The sequence below is a fragment of the Myodes glareolus genome, chromosome 24 (genome assembly GCF_982192425.1).
Source record: "Myodes glareolus chromosome 24, mMyoGla1.1, whole genome shotgun sequence".
Classification (NCBI taxonomy): domain Eukaryota; kingdom Metazoa; phylum Chordata; class Mammalia; order Rodentia; family Cricetidae; genus Myodes; species Myodes glareolus.
In genome coordinates, this window is record NC_142049.1 from 47,625,088 (window position 1) to 47,644,406 (window position 19,319).

Sequence of the window (19,319 nt, forward strand, 5' to 3'; positions counted from 1 at the left end):
TGACTATGGACCGATAGCTAGAGAGTCTGCATAGGACTGGCCTAGGCCCTCTGAATGGGGGTGAGAGCTGTATAGCTTGGGTAGTTTGTAGGCCACGGGCAGTGGAACCATCATTTATCCCCAGTGCATGAACTGGCTCTTTGGAGCCCATTCCCTATGGACGGATACCTTGCTCAGCCTAGATACAGGGGGAGGGTCTTGGCCCTGCCTCAAGGGATGGGACAGACTTTGTTGACTCCCCACGAGAAGCCTCACCCTCTCTGAGGAGTGGATGGCGGGTGGGACACTTCAAAGTCCTGTGTGGGCTCTACACGCATCTGGGCGGGAACTGGGGGTTTTCCATCCTGGAAGGACTGACCTCCACACCAGCAGAGTCACTCTGCTCAGTCGTGAGGCACAGCCGGGACAGGAAGGCAGAAAGGCAGGAGGCTGCTGCAAAGGCCCAAGCCCGAAACCATGCCAAGTGCGAACAGTGTGGAAGTCAAGCACTGGACCCGCAAGAGATGTGAACTCAAAGGTTTGCTGAGGGGTCGCTGGACCAGGGAAAGCAAGGGACAATGATCAAGGGTTAGGAAACAGATGGGAGCTGCCACTTCTGAACAAGAGAGTACAGAGCAGATACAGGATAAGGGGTACAGCCTAGCAGGATCAGGATCCCCAGATGGGTTCAAGAGGTAGCACCCAGCCAGAAACACAGTTCATACAGTCAGCACAAGCTGCTACAAGAAGACAGCCATTCTCCCCCTTCCCCAACCCCGGGCAAAGCTAAAGTTAACATAGTGAAGATTTAAAGACACGGCCTGGAGTCACTGTTGCCAATGATGAAGGACCTGGCGCCTGCAGTGCCTGTACCACACTGAGACCCAACAGTGGGCCCTCCTCACACACAACCTTGTTCCCACCTATCCAGCCCTGCAGCCAAAAGGCACGGGCTCTTTTTTTCCTGATCCACTTAGTGCTGTATCTACATTTAGCAAGACTGTGCTCAGTAAACTGGACTTTAAAACACAGCGGATGGTGGCATAGCTTCAGGTCCCGCCAACTCATGAAATCCAGTGTTCTTTCTTCCAGTCCAATTGTCTGCTCTCCATCCTCCATCCTCCACACCAACCCTCCACATCCCCTGCTCTTTGTACCTCTGCCTTAGCTGGCTGAGACCCTGTCCCTTTTCTAGGCTGCTGCAAAGTCCCTCCCTGTGCTTCAAGCATCTCCCACTCTTAAGCCTCTTTAGTCTATTCTCCACTCAACAGGCCTTGACTCACACTGCATAAACCCTTACAGTGTGTTTGGGTCAAAGACAAAAACCCCTCAACACAGCCAGGCCCCTGCCAGTCTTCCTCCTCACGTTTGCTTCCCCATGACACTGTCAGTCCCATTGGGGTATTGACAGTGGCCTAGGAAGGCACCCTGACAATTCTCCATAGCATTTTCTGGACAAGATGTCACAGTTTGATCATCTCAGCTACGAAGGATGCTGAGAGAGAATGATCACATAGCAAGTTCAAGGCCAGCTTGGACAACTTGACTGAAACTCTGTCTCAAAGTGAAAATGAAAGAAAGGGCTGGAGGTGTCCCTCAGTGGTAGAGCAACTGCTAAGCATGTGCAAAGCCTGGGGTTCTGAAGTCAGTCCCTAGGACCAATAAACAAACAATAAGCAAACTTTTCTATGCATATGTGTCTATCTGTGTATGTGTGTCTGTGTGCACATATCTATGAGTGTGTGTGCACGTGTCTGTGTTTGAGTGTTCTCAGCATCCGTGGCAGATGGGCAGGTAGTTGGGAGGAAGCAAGTTCCTGGGTATTCCATCTGTGTGAGACAGCCATGCTGCCCAAAGTCTGACACTTCCTAAGAAAGCTGGGGTGTCAGACACACTGCAGCCAGAACAGAAGAACCCTCAGTAAGCTAGCCTTCCAAGCACTTCTTCCAACCCACAGGAGCACCTCTAGTCCTTATGTCCTCGAGAAAAGATCTAAAAAAATTTTAAGTCACTAAAACATTTGAACTATAATGAACAAACCCCGGAAGTTTTCTCTCCTAGTCAAAAAGCATAAAGAATTCAAACAGACTTAAGACACAGCCCCAGCTGTCAGCAAGCAGTTGGGACTTCACTGCTGTGGGTTTACAAGAGCTCAAAACCATCCTCAGAGTCCGTTAGGATCTTCCAGGGCCTCTCCACCAGTCCCACCCCCGCTCACGCAGGACACCCATCTTACTTGATAGTCACTGTAACATCCATCATTTTGTCCGTGGTGATAGTTCCCAGGACATGGTGGCGAATGGCTGTTAGCGTCAGGATACTGGGTGAAGACCTATAATCAGAACACAGAGAAGCTGCTAGCAGCAACCCCAGACAGACTCCAAGGGATTGCGGTATTTACCTCCCCTGCAGAGGTGGCCTTCCCCACCCTGATACACTGGGAAACAGCCTACAGGCTGGGGTAAGGAAACTCAGAAAGCTCACAAGTACAATCAGAGGACAGCTCTGTGGAGTACATTCTCTCCTTCCACCTTAACATAGCTTCCAAGTTTTGAACTATGGTCTCCAGTATGGCCTGGCACACACCTTTACCTGGTGAGCCCTCTCACTGGCCCTTGAGTTTACATAGTTCTTAGGAAGGACAGCCTGCTCCATTTCCTCAGTAACGTCCAAATAAAAAGCCTGCATCTAGAAATTCACCTTAATGCCTAATCTTACCTCTTCCAAAAGAACAAAAACCCAACAGCCAAAGAGACAGAAGAGGAAGGGGAACACACACCACAAAGCACTGTCTCCAGGCTTACGTGTCATAGGTGTAGAAGGCTTGCTCAAAGCGGTGGCAGGAACGCGGGGTCACTTTGTACACACCTACAAAGAGAAACCAAAAGGAATTGCTGAGGACAGGGTGCATACGTTAGGCAGTTCCAATTCCAACACATGTGCTGAGAGGCAAAAGCACAAGGCAAACCTGAGAGAGTGACACCTGGGTCAGGGGCACAGCTCGCCACCTGCGGGAGGAATGCAGTCAAGCAGAGCTAACAATGCCTCAAGCCCCTTTCTGTTCTCACTGCAGTGGGCATCAGGGGCCATGATTAGCTCCCCCACCCCACAATCATCAACAGACAATGACTCGCCACCTTTTCCAGCCCAGCACCATGCTGGGTGGGCACACAGTGGGGAGGGCAGCAGGTTGGCCTGGCCGCCACTGGGCTTGCCACCTACAGGGAGAGTATTTAGTGGCCCAAGAAAACCCTAACAGCCAAAAGACACAATGAAAGATCCCAAATAGACCTTGGGCAGAGAAGAATGTATGCCAAATGGAACAGTCTCCCTGGAAACCAACTGGTAGTTTCTTTTACAAGTTACACCATAAATTTACCATATGATTAAGAGGTTCCATTCTTAGGCTCCTAAATAAGAGAACTGTAACACACAGGCATAAAACCATGCACACAGCTCTTATTCCTAATACCCAAAATGGAAGAAATCTCAGTGCACCTCAAATGGCAAATGACAGACGACTACACACACAGGGAATGTGGAATATTGTTCATCCACAACAAAACAGAACTAAATACTGACACACTGCAATGTGGCTCAACTTCCAAACTACGCTAAAGGTAAGAAGCCAGAGCCCAGGGTCAGGCCCAGAGGGACGAAGGTGCCTGAGCTGCTGCAGGGCTGGGACTGGCAATGACTGCACAACCTGGCAAACTGTGCTAGAAACCACTCATTCACATCTCACGCGAATGAACTGTGTTGTTTGTGTGGCACTGGGATGAGGCCAGGCCCTAAGAGCACACTGTTGGTGCTCCACCTCTGAGTTCCCAGGCTGGAGAACTCCACGCTGTGTAAAATCTATCTCACTAGAACTAAGAGAGAGACAAGGCAACATCACTGTGAAAACAGGCCTCCGGCCAGCAACCTCCTCAACATCTCTGAAGGCAAAAGGACCCAACGCCACTGCCCTTCAGGCCCACCCTGGCCCCACCCTCCTACCTCCCAGGCTTACCTGGTTTGGACAGGCAGAAGCGGTTCACTCCTCTGGACAGGTTGTAAATCCCCACATTCTCAGGGCCGTTTCCATCCTGATGAAACTCCTGTGGAGCCAAAACCAACACAGTGACTTATGGAGAGACAGACACTCCACGTAATTAATGGCATTTCTGTTTCTGAGCCAGTCACCAGTTTGGCCCTTTGAGCTGTTGGGTGCCACGGGAAAACTGAAAACCTTCCAAACCTTACTGAGATGTGCTATTCGCAGCAGTCAGCGCTTGTTTACTGAGTGCCTGCCATAGGACAGACTCAGGTCATGTGACCCTGCTCTGGGAAACAGAGGGTAGCCTTTTAACTAAGGAAGTCAGAAAATCAACAACTCAACAAATGAATGAGTCGTTTCAGGTCTGAGAAGATAAAGCAGAGAAGCAAATACAATGAGCGGAATGACCACCTGCAGAGCTCTAGAGTTCTGGGGCCTGGGCCTCAGCACCACCCTCTCAACAGGAAACTAGCTGAGGCCTCAATGGTGAGGAAGAATAATAACCCGCATTTCTAGGGAAGCGTAGCCCTTTAGGCAGAGGGATGAGCACGTGCAAAGGCTACCGACAGCGAGACAAGTTCAGAAGAACTAGGAAAGCAAGAGCCGCTGGGGCCCAAGGAGAAGTGGGCGAGGAGGTCAGGTGTGGCTGAGGCAAGCACAAATTCCTGGCCCACCTTATTCACAAAAATTTAGATTTTAATCTAGAGGCAGCAGAAATCTACTACGGGGCTTAGGGAGAGGAGTGTCTACTGGCTTACTCTTGACTGTACACCAACCGTCCCCGGAATAAAGGGTACCTGAGTGTTAGCAGCCGTGCCATTGCCAATTGCTTCTCTGATGCGGTCTGACAACGACGGCGGCTACACCCCCTGAGGAAACTACAGCAGTAACCCTGTCCCTGGAGACTAGGACCACAGCCGCGTAGGCAGGCACTGGCCTGGAGGGAAGACAGCCTGGGCAACTCAGAAAAACTCAGTTTCAAAACCAGAGAGTGAAAAAGAGGGAGCTGGAGAGATGGCTGAGCAAATCTGTTATTCTTCCAGAAGACCTGGCTTTGTTCTTACATGGAGATTCACAACTCTCTACAACTCCAGTCCTAGGCAACCCAATGCTGTCTCTTGGCTTCCATGAACATTGCACACAGGTAGTACAGACATACACAGGCAAAACACCCATACACACAACATAAAATAACAATAATTTAGGCTGGGCATGATGTTCTCTGTCTTTAATCCCATCACTCAAGAGGAATAAGCATAGTATGGTTTGAGGCCACCTGGTCTACATAGTATGTCCCAGGATAGCCAGGATTATATAGAAAGATCAGACCTCAAAATACAATAAACAAACAAATAAAATAATAATAATTTAAAAATATTTTAAGGGCCAGCACTACAGCCCAGTGGTAAGTGCTTGGTCAGTATATATGAATCCCTGGATTTAGTCCAGAAGAACTAAAATCCAAACAGAACGACAGAGAGTACGTGAATGAGTTCTTCCCCTGTGGGAGAACAGCCTAGAGCACTGGAGGCACCGAGGAATCCTTAAATACAACACAACAGCCTGAGCAGTGGGCACACGATCCCAACGCTGCAGCAAAAACAAGGGAACTTCCAGAAGCAGCACAACACACCCCACACCACAGGGGCCCCTCTGCTCCCCTAACACTAACAGGCGGGAACTCAGGGCGGAAAAGGAACGTGGCTTGACTGCATTATAAATTCTTGCTGTGCCAGGTTCTGGCAATTGCTAGAAGCCAGACATTCTTTTTAATTTGGAGAGTGTGTGTGTGAGTGTGTATCTGTGTGGTGTATAAGGGCATGCATGCACTGTATGTATGTGTCGGTCAGAGGGTAACTTGCAGGATCTGATTCTTTCCTTCCACTGTGTGAGTCCTGGGGATCAAATTCAGACCATATAGCTTGCTAGCAAACACCTTTACAGGCTGAGCCATCTTGCCGAACCCACTGGGTCTTCTCTCTGCGACCCTTCAAAAGGAACACTTACCAGAGTGATGGCGTGTGAGAGCGCACACCGCAGCATATAGCCGGTCTGCCTGAACTCCACCGAAGACACGTCGTCCTCCAGAACCTCCAGCTCCAGACTCTTGTTCCTCCAGCACCAGTCTTCATGCATGATGCTCACTGCAAAGCAAACACCACCAAGCCACTGGGGACCTGCCGACCAGCTGCACAGGTGTGCATGTGCGCTGAACATGGTGCCGTGCATTTGCAATCCCAGTACCAGCGCTCAGAAGGCTAAGGCAGGAGGATGAAATGAGTCCATAGCCAACCTGGGCTCTAAGTGATACCTTCTCTAAAAAGAAAATACACTTTATAAAAAAACACCTAGGCAGTCAACAATGTTTAGGACAAGTCACTGCCAAAGAAAAACTGATACCAGCGGCCACTGTCACTACAACTGTCACTAGAAATCCACGGAGACTGAAGATGCCAGGCTACAAAGATATCCGGAGGTCACCAGACTTTCAGTAAATATTTTCAACTGATTTTTGTCCAATTTGTTGTTGTTTATGTGGAATGCGGCTCTGGCAGACCTTGAACTCCAGCTTCCTGTGAGCCCTGCAGGTCTAGACTTCTGGACTCTGCCAGAGGCTGGCGAGAAGCAGTAGTTATTATGTGCGCATGGGCATGACAGGACTCCACAGAAACTATAAAGCAGGCAGTTTGCCAGCTCTGAGACAAAAAACACAACCCCAGAGAGAGAAGCCTACTTTCCACAAGCCAGAAGTCTAGTCCAAAAAGAAGGCAGGAGCTGGCTTGCTGAGGACAGGAACAGCACCTGCATGGGCTGACCAGGCTTGTGCTTTGCTTAGTCCCTTCCTGAGAAAGGCTATCGTACCATTTCACAGATGAGCAAACCATCTGTGGAGGAGAAAGACTGGCTGCCCAAGGTCCCTCTAGAGCTAAGCGGCAGACATGAGACTGGCATCATCATGACCCATGACCGTTCTGGCACTTAGAAATAAAATGATTAGTCAGGGCACTCTCCCTAAAGCAGACACGTGGGGTGGGACCTTTGCAGATCAAGGTCCCAGGACAGAGTTCCCAAGGAAAGGTTTACAAAAAACACAAAGGGGGAGCAGGCTTGGGAGAGCTCAGGAAAGTAGCATGCTTTATCTTACCTTTGTATTTCCCAGGGAGCACTTTGTCAAAGGTAAAGGTCATGGAGTTGACCTTGCCAGAGAGTTGCAGGCTGCGTTTCTCGCCCTGGCGGCTCAGTGACTGCAGGGTCACCAACAGGTCACCACAGGTATCTGTAGATAGAAACCCGAGAACCTCACATGACTCCCATCGCAAACCCTGCCTAAGAGTGCTTAGCCTGAGCAATAAGCCCTGGAGGCCAGTTCAGAAAGAACGCCTGGGAGCCCCCAAGAGCAGCTCTGGCCCACTTCCTCCAAAGACCCAGTTCTCAGTCACTCTAAGACAATGACACTTTGGCAGGGAACCAGACCCCTACTCTACACCTCTACTCAGCTCCTGCAGAGCCAGCACCCTCCGGTACTCTAGGGTCTGTCCTGAGGCGCAGGAGCCGCACTCCACCCAACCCTTGCCCAAGGGTTACTCTGTTGTTACCTCCCAGTGAGGATGAAGCATGGAGAGGGTTAGTAACTTGCCATAGGTCACAGTCCTTGGAATCTAGCCAGAATTGGCAGCAACATTGAGGAAACTGTATTTAAACCCCTTACAGACTCCAAGAGGGGCAGTAAGCTCATTTTACAAAGTGAAAGTCTCAGGCCTGCCAGGAGTCATGGTGCATGCCTACAATCCTAGCATTTGGGAGCTGAAGGCAAGAAAATTAAGATCATTCTAAGACGGGCTGGAGAGATGGCTCAGCAGGTAAGAGTATACTTCCAGAGGTCCTGAGTTCAATTCCTAGCAACCACATGGTAGCTCACAACCATAAGATCTGGGGCCCTCTTCTGGCCTGCAAGAACACATGTAGGCAGAACGCAGAACACTATACATAACGAATCTTTCTTTAAAAAAAAAAAAAATCATTTGAAAAAAAGCATTCTCAGCCTTGGACTACATGAGACCCGGACTCAAAAAAAAAAAAAAAAAAACCACAAAGGAGGCTGGGGAGATGATCCAGATGTGTGTGTGGTGAGATGATCTGGATGTGTATGGGGTGAGCTGCCTGCCTCACACACACAGGGATCTGAGTTTGGTTCCCATAAACCCAGATAAAAAGCTGGCATGGCAATGGCGCCAGGAGCCCCAGCACTGGGAGCAGGCAGAGACAGGCAGTACCTAGAGCTCTTTGTCCAGCCACCTAGTTGAACTGATGAGCTGTCTCCAAATAATACAAAACAGTGCAGGCAGATCAAGGGAAGACATTCAATACCGCCCTCTGACCTCCACACACAGGCACACATGCGCAAGTGTGCCCACACACACTGTGCCCTTACCTACACACACACTCACACCATGTACACACACACTCACACGCATGCACATACACTCTCACATACCAAGCATGCATACACATGCACACGCACACACACGAGCTAACATTGAAAGCAGGGTCTGATTTAGCCTAAAAAGAAACCTTTGGAAAATAAAGTAGAAGCAACCTAGGTGACTGGTAGCTAGGCGGTTACTGAGAAATCACCATTCACAAAAACACCTCAGAGCCCTGCAGCCCTCCCCAGGAATGGCACTGCCTTTACTGTAACCCCACTCAGAAACACCTGGTCCCATCTCCTCCCACTGTCCGGTTCTCCTAACTCGCACTTGCAGTGGACACTTCACCTAAGCAGGAGACTTTTCCAGAAACAGATGCCAAAAACTGCATGAAAGCCACATCCATCACAGGCCTGTTGGTCACGGTGACAGGGAACGTCTGTGGTTTCAGCATCAGCCCGGCTCTGGTCTCAGCTTCAGGCACCACCACCTGTGAGAAGATGAGATGGCAGTGGTTCTCAACATAACGTTATTTAGTTCACAACTGCAGTTCTGCTACTGCTGTGGCCACACTGCAGTATAAACATCTGACATGCAGGATTCTGATATGGAACCCCACACACACACAAAGGGTTGTGACCCACAGGTTGAGAACCTGTTCTAGAAGCTTCAGAGAACAGCTTTCCCAGCCTGTGGGGCACTAGAGCCTTCCTGAGGGCCTCAGGCTCAGCAGATACTAAAGAGTGAAGGTTCACATTGAGCCTAGATGTGTAATCACACCAAATATAACAATTCTGTTTGTTTCCTGAGACAGGGTTTCTCTGTGTAGCCCTGGCTGTCCTGGAACTCACTCTGTAGACCAGGCTGGCCTCTGGCCCCGAGTACAGGGATTAAAGGTATGTGCCAACAAGCCCAGTTGGAAGTGATATTTCACAGTAACACACTAGTAGTATAATACCTAAGCCAGGCACGGCAGCACCAGCCTCTAAGCTTGCACTCAGGAGTCTGAAGCAGAAAGAACACCCCAAGCCCAAGTCAACCTGGGCTGTTATAAAACCAAGTTTCACAGAGAGAGACTGATGCCTCCCCAAAGGCGCCTGTAGAATTCAGTCATTTTTTTCTTTTTCCATGTACTTATTTTCTTCTGTGTTACTATAAGACAGAGACTATGCAGCCTGGGCTAGCCTGAAATTCACACTCCTGCTTCCACTCCCCAGTGCTGGGATTGCAGGCATGTGCCATCACACTTGATTCCTTTTCTGTGTGCCTTTCCCACGCTCAGGAAAGGATGGAGAAGGAGTCAGACATCCCTGTTTTATTCCCAGTAAAGAACTGCCCAACTCTGGGCTTCTGACAGAGTCTCAGGAGCTGTCGATGTGGCCATCTTCACATAAGCTGCACAGGTGACCGATAATAGCAGCTGCCACCCACCAAATATCTCCACTTGAAGGAGGAACCCACTCCAGAAGACCCAGGCTTAGTAGACACTTCCAGTCCTCCCTCACTAAAGCTGGGAGCAGAGCTGATTTGACTGGCAAGCCCTGCGGGCTACAGGGACATGGTCTTCCCAAGTGGGCAGACCTCTGGCTGTCTTGCCAGTAGCCCAGTTGTGCTCAGGCCTACTCCACTGTGGGGATATCCAGACAGGGGCTGCCCTGCTTCTCTGCCTGAATGGGCAGGCTCCCTGGGGTCTGTTGGTTGTCCTGGAGTCAGGATGGGGTAGTTCCTCAAGTCTGGGCTCTCAGAAGCTGGCACCATGAAATTCTAAAACTGCAAGAAGAACTGGTTTTGCTCTGTTTTGGCCTCGTGGATGCCAGAAACAAGGAGGGCACAGGAGGGCACACGTTTGCTGCCAGCCCTGCACATACCCAATGAGAGAAGACGGCCTCGGCCTACCGACAGCATTCACACAGAGGAAGGAGACTGCTCCAGAGTCAGGAGACGGAACTGAAAGGCTTATGACACTCCGGAAAACCCTTGCTTTTCCTCGAGCTGGGGTAGGGGCAGTGAGAGAGAGTGGAGGCTGGATGTCACCTTGGATGCTGTTTCCTCAGATTTGGAGATGAAATCTCTCATTGGCCTGGAGCTTACGTAGCGGGCAAGCCTGGCCAGCCAGTGAGCCTCAGGGATCTGCCTGGCTCTGCCTCCCCAGCACTGGGATTACAAGCCAATGCCTTGTAATGGACTCCAGGGATCAAAGGTCCTCATGCTTGCAGGGCAAGCACTCTCCTGACAGAGTCACCTTCCCAACCCACAGATATTGTAAGACAAACACAAACCATGCACCTGGACTTTGTAGGTCCCTGGTTTCGCTTTAAAGCAAAATGATCCATGAGCATCCGTCTCCACGGTGACCAAAGACTTGTCCTTGTCTTGCGAGGACAGGACCACTTTGTATTTACTCATCTGTTTGGCAGTATCAGGGGAGCGGATGATGGATATCTGGCCACAGATGCTGAACCTGCAACGAGAAGTCTGGTCATTCAGCAAGACTTAAGGCAGGGGAGCAGGCCCCTGACAACCTAACACAAGACTATCTAACAGACTTTGTGACTTTCACTTTAGAGACCCGCCTGTGGAAGTCTGCAGATGGGCCCAGGGCAGAGCAGTGTGCTCTGGGTAACATACTGCTCCCCACCCCACCTCTGCAGTAGCCATTTGCAGGAAATCTACAGGTAATAAAAACATTTCAGATAACTGGATTACTGATATAACTTGGGTCAACCTTCAAAAAGGAAAAGTTGTCAGCTGCTCTCAAAAAGAAGTGCCATTACCCAGGCCATGAAACTACCAGTCCTCCTCATTTGTGGTGAGATGCCATGTAAGAACAAAGTTGAAACTGAACTCCTCAGGAGCTAGAGCCCCAGAGCCTCTCATTAAGGCAGAGCCCTAAGGATGGGAAGGACCTGGGTTTCAGCTTCCAGATAACGGGGCCCTTCAAGAAACACACAGCAGGTACAGCTGCTACCCAAGAAGGCCAGCAAGAGCGCCCGTCAGGGCCTGAGGTTTGCTTCCCAATTCCATGTCTGATGTGCAGCTAAGACACCACCTGGAGGCCGGTCATCTCTCTAACTCACTAAAGGTCAAATCTCATCCTAAGTCATCACAGGAGGCAAACGTCAGCTGCTGCTTTGGACAGAACGATCCTAAAGAACTTTCTGCTTCTGGCAATCATGGGCCAAACAAAATGCTGGAGAAACTGATGTCTGACCCAACTGGACAATCAGGGACAGGCTCAAGGAATGGAATGTGCCATTCAGGAGCAAGCAAAGGGCTCACCACCTGCTTCTGTGCTGACTGTCATCCAAGAGAGGCTTCTACATTCTTTTTATCTTTTTTTCTTTTTCTTTCTTTCTTTCTTTTTTTTTTTTTATTTTAAGACAGGGTTTCTCTGTAGCTCTAGCTGTCCTGGAACTCACTTTGTAGACTAGGCTGGCCTTGAACTCACAGAGATTCGCCTGCCTCTGCCTCCCCGTGCTAGGATTAAAGGCATGCACCACCATCACCCAGTGGTTTCTACATTCTTAACTTGTCAGTTTTTTTTTTTTTAAAGGATCAGGACTAGTTGGGCACTGGTGGTGCACACCTTTAATCCCAGCACTAGGGAAGCAGAGACAGGTGGCTCTTGGTGAGATCAAGGTCTACAGAGAGAATTCCAGGACAGACTCCAAAGCTACACAGAGAAACCCTGTTTCAAAACAGAAAAAAAAAATCAGAACTGGAGAGATGCTCAGAGGTTAAGAGCACACAGTCAGGACCTGCATTCAATTCTCAGCACCCACCTCAGGGGTCCACAACCCCCTGAAACTCCTATTAAGTCCCAAAAGAAATTCAGGACAAATGGCTGAGGTGCCTAGTAACCTCAGGCTCTCCGGACAGGCTCTTCCAGGTAGTTCCAGAGTCCTGGCTACTCTCAGCACTTCTCACCTGTTCCCCTCTCCCTGCCCAGTTCATTCCCTTCCCCAGCTTCTCCAGCTGATCTTTCTCATATGCTCTCATGGCCCCTCCCACTCTTTGCTCACACTCTGTGTCTCCCTGCCCCACTCTGCTCTCTGTCCACTGTGGCCTGGTCTATCCTGGTCTATTCTACTGGCCATGCTCTGTCTGGACCCTCCCAGGTGCCTCTGGCTGTTCTTTCCCTCATATCTACAATACACCTCCTCCTTAACCATACCCAGGAGCGGCCAGGTCCTCATTTTCATTCAGCTCCAGGAGATCTGATACTCTTTTCTGGTCCCCGGGGCACCCATTTACATATGTGCACACACAGAGACACAGACACCAAAAAAAAAACTTAATTTAAAAGGAAAATGAATCTTGGGTCAGCAAGATGGTCCAGTGAGTAAAAAAGTGGTGTGGGAGAATTGTCTGTATTCTGTCAATCATATTTTAATAAAACACTGATTGGCCAGGCAGGCAGTATAGGCGGGAAAGCCAGACAGGAAGTAGGGGTGGAGCAAAGAGACTGGGAGTTTTCTGGGACACAGGAAGCTCTCTCGCCACTCCGGCGCAGACAACTGAAGAGGCAACATGTAACTTGCCCAGCTGAGAAAGGTACAGAGCCATGTGCTAACATAGATAATGATAATGGATTAATGTAAGTTACAAGGACTAATAAGGAGCCTGATCTGATGGGCCAATCAGTTTATAACCTTATGGAGTCCTGTGTGTAATTTCTCTTTGGGATTTGCCGGCTGTTGGGGTACCAGGCGGGACGGAAACCCCAACAAGCCGGCCCTCATGCTACAAAAAGGCACTTGCTGCCAAGCCTGATGACCTGAGCTCAATCCCCAAGACCCATGTTGTGGAGAGACCTGTCTCCACAAGAGTGCCACGGCACATATGTGGACACATAAGGGGGGAGGAGGGCACAACACGACATGACTAACTCACAAATAAACAAATAGGTGTAATAAGATTTAAAAAATAAAATTGAGGCTGGGGAGATGGCTCAGCAGCTAAGAGAACTGGCTACTCTTGCAGAGACCTGGGTTTGATTCCCAGCACCCACGCGGCAGCTTACAGCTGTTTGCAACTTCAGTTCCAGGGGATCTGATGCCCTCTTCTGCCCTCCAAAGGGCATGGAACGGACATGGTGTACAGACATACATGTAGGCACACTTATACATACAAAACAAATACAAGTAACTTTAAAAATTATCAGATGCACACACATCAGTTGTTCGGATGAAAGCTGGGGCCTGGCAGTATGTCGACTGACTCTCTGCAGCGATGCTGGCTTCTCATTTCCTCTCCTGCCAGTACCCAGGGCAAAGGCACTCCAGCCCCATCTCCTCCAAATGACTGCCACAGGCTCCTATCTGCACCATCTGCCAACACTCTGACTTCCCAGCAATTCCTACCCACCCAGCAGGCAGAAAGTCACATCTCTGTCATACCCTTGCTGACCCCATGGTCTCCGTGAGCAAGGTTGTCCCTGGACCTCAGGAACGTGGTCAAAGGCTTCCCATCACTAGCCTCTGGCCTCACTGGTTCAGCCCCTTCCACCCAGTTCCCTCCCCTCTGAACATGCTCCCTTCCTGCCTGGGACACCCGGCACCTTCTTCCCTTAGTCCTCCTAAGGCCTCAGAGCTACCACCCCACCCCAATCTACCCAAGGTCTTCTCAGAGCGCCCCAATCTCTTTCTGGCACAATTCAAAACTGCAAGGATCTCTCTTTGGGAACTGGGTGCTGACAACCCTATCCTTATCACTCGGGCTCAGTTCCTTGTCACAAGTGCAGCCCTGACACAGGGCCGCACAAAAAGCAGCTGCACAGAAGCATTCACGGGAGCTTGCAGCTGAAACCTAGCATGGATGCTCCAACACAAAAGCAGAGGAGAGAGGAACAGGACTTGAACCCAAGAATTATATTCTAAGGATAACTGACTTTCTTCAAAGTTGAAAGGTCGCAATGCTTCCTTGGCGACCACGCTCCTAGCTTTGGTGTCAGCAACCACCTTGTCCCTAACACTCACTTTCTTAGTTCCTGTGACCTCACCTATTCAGGCTCCCCAGCCCATCCCTGCAATGCTGGTAGTCCACTTCCAGTTGACTAACCCAGGAGTGCCAGTCATCAGGATGTACACAGATTCAAACACCTAGGAGAGTGTGCCACCTAGTGGCCATGTGACACCAAACCTGAACCCTCATTACCTGTCCACAGCAACATCCCTCTAGGCTGCAAACCCCTAATATCTTTCCATTCTGTCCTTGACAAGCATGTAATCGGTGACTACATGGTTAACTCTACCAAGAACCGGAAACATCTCCACGCACACCTCCACACCCACCACCATCAGAGAACCCAACAAAGCCCTCTGGAATCAGACAAGGGAAGTGCTCACTTCAGAGAGATTTTTCTAGTTTAGATAGATAGATAGATAGATAGATAGATAGATAGATAGATAGATAGATAGATAGATAGATAGACAGACAGACGTAGAAATATAATTATTTGTTGTGTTTGTATACATGTGGAGGTCAAGGACAACTTATATAAGCCTATTCCCTTCTACCACGTGCAGACAGACAGACGTAGAAATATAATTATTTGTTGCGCTGGTATACATGTGGAGGTCAAGGACAACTTATACAAGTCTAATCCCTTCTACCACGTGGCTCCCAGGGATCAAATTCAAGTTGTTAGGCGTGGCAGAAAGCACATTTACCATCACCTTCTTTTTCCACTTTATTTTTATTTTTATCTTCTTTTGGTTCTTCGAGACAGGGTTTCTCTGTAGCTTTGGAGTCTGTCCTGGCACTAGCTCTATGTAGACCAGGTTGGCCTAGAACTCACAGAGATCTGCCTGCCTCCGCCTCCCGAGTGCTGGGATTAAAGGTGTGCACCACCACCATCCGGCTCTTTTTCCACTTTAACAAACCCATTTTAACTTAAAAGCAAAAGAAATCAATCTTAAGTGTCCAACATGCAAGTGTCTTCAGTTATCAAGATTCAGCTCTCATCTTTCCAAAAGAAAGTCCGCCTGACTCTCGACAGCTATTGGAACTGGAAGTGAATCCTGGGCAGAAATATAGTCAGGTCAAAGTTCATCTTCTTCTCCAACACTGCCAAGAGAGGAGCTGGGACGCACCCAAGACCGCACACAGCCCGTGGGTTGCTAGTTTTATGTCTACTTGACACATGTAGAATCATTTGGGAAGAGGGAATCCCAACTGAGAAAATGATCCCACCAGATGGGCCTGTAAGCAAGCCTGTGGTTCATTTTCTGGACTGATAACTGATGTGGGAGAGCCCGGCTCACTGAGGACAATGCAGGTGGTCTGGGGTATATAAAAAAGGAGGCTGAGTAAGCCAGTAAGCAGCCATCCATGGCCTCTGCTTTAGTTCCTGCCTCCAGATCCCTACCTGGCCCCACTCAGTGATGGACTGTGATATGGAAGTGTTAGCCAGATAAACCCTTCCCTCCTCAAGTTGCTTTTGGTCATGGTCAGTAGTCACCCTGACCAGACAGCACACTTACCCAGTAGCAATGAGGTCTGCCAGCTGCGGGGTGTTGGGTGCAATTTTGATGGTGACCATCTCAAAGTAGAGATGCTCCTTTTGAGCATGGATGGTGTATGTCCCTGTCGTTATGTTCTCTAGGCGGAAGGAGCCGTCAGCTTTTGTTCTGACTGTGAAACCAAAGCATGCGAATGAAAGGTAAGTCCAAGCTTGTATCCCAACAGACGAATGAGAAGAGTATTTATAAGACCATGGAGATTCTGTCCCTTGTGTCTCCATCACTCCAGGATTCAAACGGAGCCTTTGAGCACACTCAGGACCACCATGCCTGCCCACCTCTAACCTGTTGTTCAGGGTAACTAACCTTTAATCTGGTTGTTCAGGGTGACCACGGCCTCTGGAACACCTTCTCCTTCAGGTCCGTTCAAGACCCTCCCAGTGACAGAGAAGCCCATGACATGGAACACGGGCTGCAAAGTAAAGAATAGGTGTTCACATGTCCAAGACACTAAGACCCCTTCCTGGCCAGCACCACGCTCCACGTGTTGGCCCTTGCAGCTCTAGTTCCAGCCAGGCCCCTCTTCCTCACAGCATCTATCTTCTCATGCATTTCCAATGCATGACCGGTCACCAGAGTAGAATAAAAACAGCCGCCAGGCTCACTCCTCAAGCCAGGTTGCTGCTTCTTGCTTGTGGGTTTCCCCAGCTTTGCCCTCTCCTGCTCCCTCCGCAGCCCCATCCACATGTCCCCACTTTGGTGAACCCCACCTGTCTCCAGCCTCTCAAATACAAGCCACATTACTCAGGACCCTACCTTGTCCCACAGCATCTCCTGGAACCCCAGCCTGTCCCCCAGCATCTCCTGGGACCCCAACCCCTCCCCCAGAATCTCCTGGAACTCCAGCCTATCTGTCCCCAGGTATCCCCTGGGACCCTAGCTTGTTCCCTAGCATCTCCTGGTACCCCAGCAACTCCCTGGACCACCAACCTGTCATCCCCAACATTACTTGTGACCCACAGCCCTTCCCTTCCCCCATAGCATGTCCCATCAGCATCACCTGAAACCCTAACCTACTCTACCAATATTATCTAAGATCAATGAACTACCCTCCCCTTTCAAAGTCCAAGAGCTCACACCTAAGGTCCCAGGCCAGATTCCTTCAGTCCGCCCTTCGTCTGCAAAGTCTTTCACCACACAGCCCCATGCCTTGTCTGTGTGTACCCTGTTTGCTCCAAGCACCAAGCCTGGGCTCTCCTGGGTAGCACTGAGCTCCAAGCCCCCGACCTTTGGTTTCTCAGGTGAGCTATCTAGGTGAGATAACACCAACCTAATTTTCTATCTTCAAATTCCTATAGTCTAAAAGGCCTGACTGATTCCCTACATCTCATCCCCCTCTGGTTAAAATGTGATTTTGCAGGCTCAGTGGAGCCTGTCCTGCCTCCGCTACATGCTACAAAGTATGCATTCTTTGAAAGAGAGCCTGAAAGTGGCAAAACTTTAGCCTGGCACGACAACACACCCTTGGACTGAAAGCACCAGGTATAACCGTGCAGGGCATGGTGGCACTCGGCACCCAGGTGACACACACCTGTGATCTCAGTACTGGCTAAGCCAGAAGGATCATAATGGTAACTGCCTCAAATCAAAAAAGGAAGAGTGTGCAGAGAAGGGGAGAGGAGGAATAAGAAAATGGCTTCCTTTTGATTCAGGGATAATCTTCTGAAAATAAGTGCTGAGCTGGCTATTTAGCCACTTATTAACTCACATACAACAGACGTTTTCAACGCTTACCACGTGCCAGGTGCTTGAAGCACACAGATGAAATGGGGAAGCTTCCCTGGCCTGATGGAACATTTTAGGCCCTCACTTGAAACTTTACACACTGCGCATTAAAACCTGCATTTGACCACTGTCTGGGTACTTTGCCCAAGTACCCGTCACACCCTTCCTGCAAGGTCAATGCAGGCAATAAAGGCTCAATGTTCATTTTCCTGGCCTCCTGGATTTTAGTGTCCTAACGCAACCTTAGAAGGAGGGGCCAGCTCCCTTGACTGCTTTTTTAGAGGGTTGATTTTCAGTGCATTATAAAAAAATCAGAGAATAACTTTTCACTAGCACAACTGCCAAGTACCCTTCCTTAGGGCACTTCCTCTATGTTGCAAGCTGCCAGCAGGGACCACTTCTATTTCTGTAACTAAAGACACAGAAGAACAATGAAAACATATTTACCATGTCTTCTGAACAATTCACCAGCCCCTCTGAGGGCCATGCTCTCCTGAGCTCACATGGTTACTGCCCAGGCCAGCTTTCCTCATCACCTCTCCTCAGCAATACCCAACTCCCAGAAGCATTGGAGAGAAGTGGCCAGCCAAGGAAGGTCTACACCATCAACTCTCCAAGCTCCGTCCTCCCTTCCACTGCAGCTCCCCTGGCCTCTTCAGGGGCACTCCTGCCTTGAGAACTTTGCACTCACCACACATTTTAGGGATAACTCCCTTTCAGGCGGTAGCCTGGTGTCACCTTCCAAGGGAATCTTGACACAATGCAGCCCTGTGTCCCCATCCTGAACTGCACAGCCCTTCTGCTCCAGACAGTGTGGACACCTTCTAGCACACTTATTAACTTGCTTATCTAAACAGGCACTGGCTCTTCCTATCACTAAAATGCAACTTTCAGAAAGACTGTTGATCACTTAAGCCCATACTGCACAGTCAATATGGAACAGGCACTCAGTGGGCACAGCTCACTGAAAGAGCAGCACTGGCCAGACTCCAGCTAGCTCAGCGAGATGAAGACACTGTGTGAGAAGTGGGATATCTAGTGTACCCCAGGCTAAGGCACAGAGTCCACATCCTCCAAGAGTCATTCTGGGCAGGATGTTGATGTGGCCATGTTTGCGCCCAAGGCTAGGGTCCCAAATGCCTGCCTCCAGGGCACTACACAGCTTCACCTCTAGTCTCAGGCTGTCGTGCTCCACAGTGAAGTCAAGCCTGGAAGGTGCCACATCGAAGGTGATCCTCTCTCCTCTGTAGAACGGCACCTAGAAGGAGGGGTCTGGTGATTATGAAGAATGCACCGCACAATTCTATAGTCAGTATTCACCTGGGACTAGCAGTCAATACTACCCAGAGGAATGTGAATCCCAGTTGCTGGTCTAATGGAGCCCTGTGCTCCATGTCTCATGTCAGTTGGGGCTGTGATCCCCAGGGAAAACAAGCTTGCAACCATAGGTAATCCCCACTGCAGAACTGCTCAGATGTCATAAGACATCTTGTAGACAGGTCCAAGTCTAACTTGAGATCCACTGCATTCCATACACATCGTACAGACAAAGAGACAAAGGCTGATGGCAAACTCAATAGTGTATTCAGATTTGGGAGTGCTTTATTTATGGGGTTTTTAGCTTTA

At 49.6% G+C, this 19,319-nt stretch overlaps 1 protein-coding gene across 1 annotated transcript in view; it reads right to left on the reverse strand.

Annotated features, from left to right (window-relative positions):
* LOC125406520 (BOS complex subunit NOMO1) overlaps nucleotides 1-19,319 on the reverse strand; it is a 56,847-nt gene that overhangs the window by 22,652 nt on the left and 14,876 nt on the right. The window contains exons 9-18 of the mRNA XM_048443554.3: nucleotides 18,862-18,951; nucleotides 16,275-16,380; nucleotides 15,930-16,080; nucleotides 10,732-10,906; nucleotides 8,794-8,935; nucleotides 7,164-7,295; nucleotides 6,026-6,162; nucleotides 3,992-4,079; nucleotides 2,784-2,847; nucleotides 2,216-2,311 (exon numbers count right to left, since the gene is read on the reverse strand). Coding sequence (XP_048299511.1) covers nucleotides 2,216-2,311; nucleotides 2,784-2,847; nucleotides 3,992-4,079; nucleotides 6,026-6,162; nucleotides 7,164-7,295; nucleotides 8,794-8,935; nucleotides 10,732-10,906; nucleotides 15,930-16,080; nucleotides 16,275-16,380; nucleotides 18,862-18,951 — 1,181 coding nt within the window. The remainder of the gene's footprint in view (nucleotides 1-2,215; nucleotides 2,312-2,783; nucleotides 2,848-3,991; nucleotides 4,080-6,025; nucleotides 6,163-7,163; nucleotides 7,296-8,793; nucleotides 8,936-10,731; nucleotides 10,907-15,929; nucleotides 16,081-16,274; nucleotides 16,381-18,861; nucleotides 18,952-19,319) is intronic.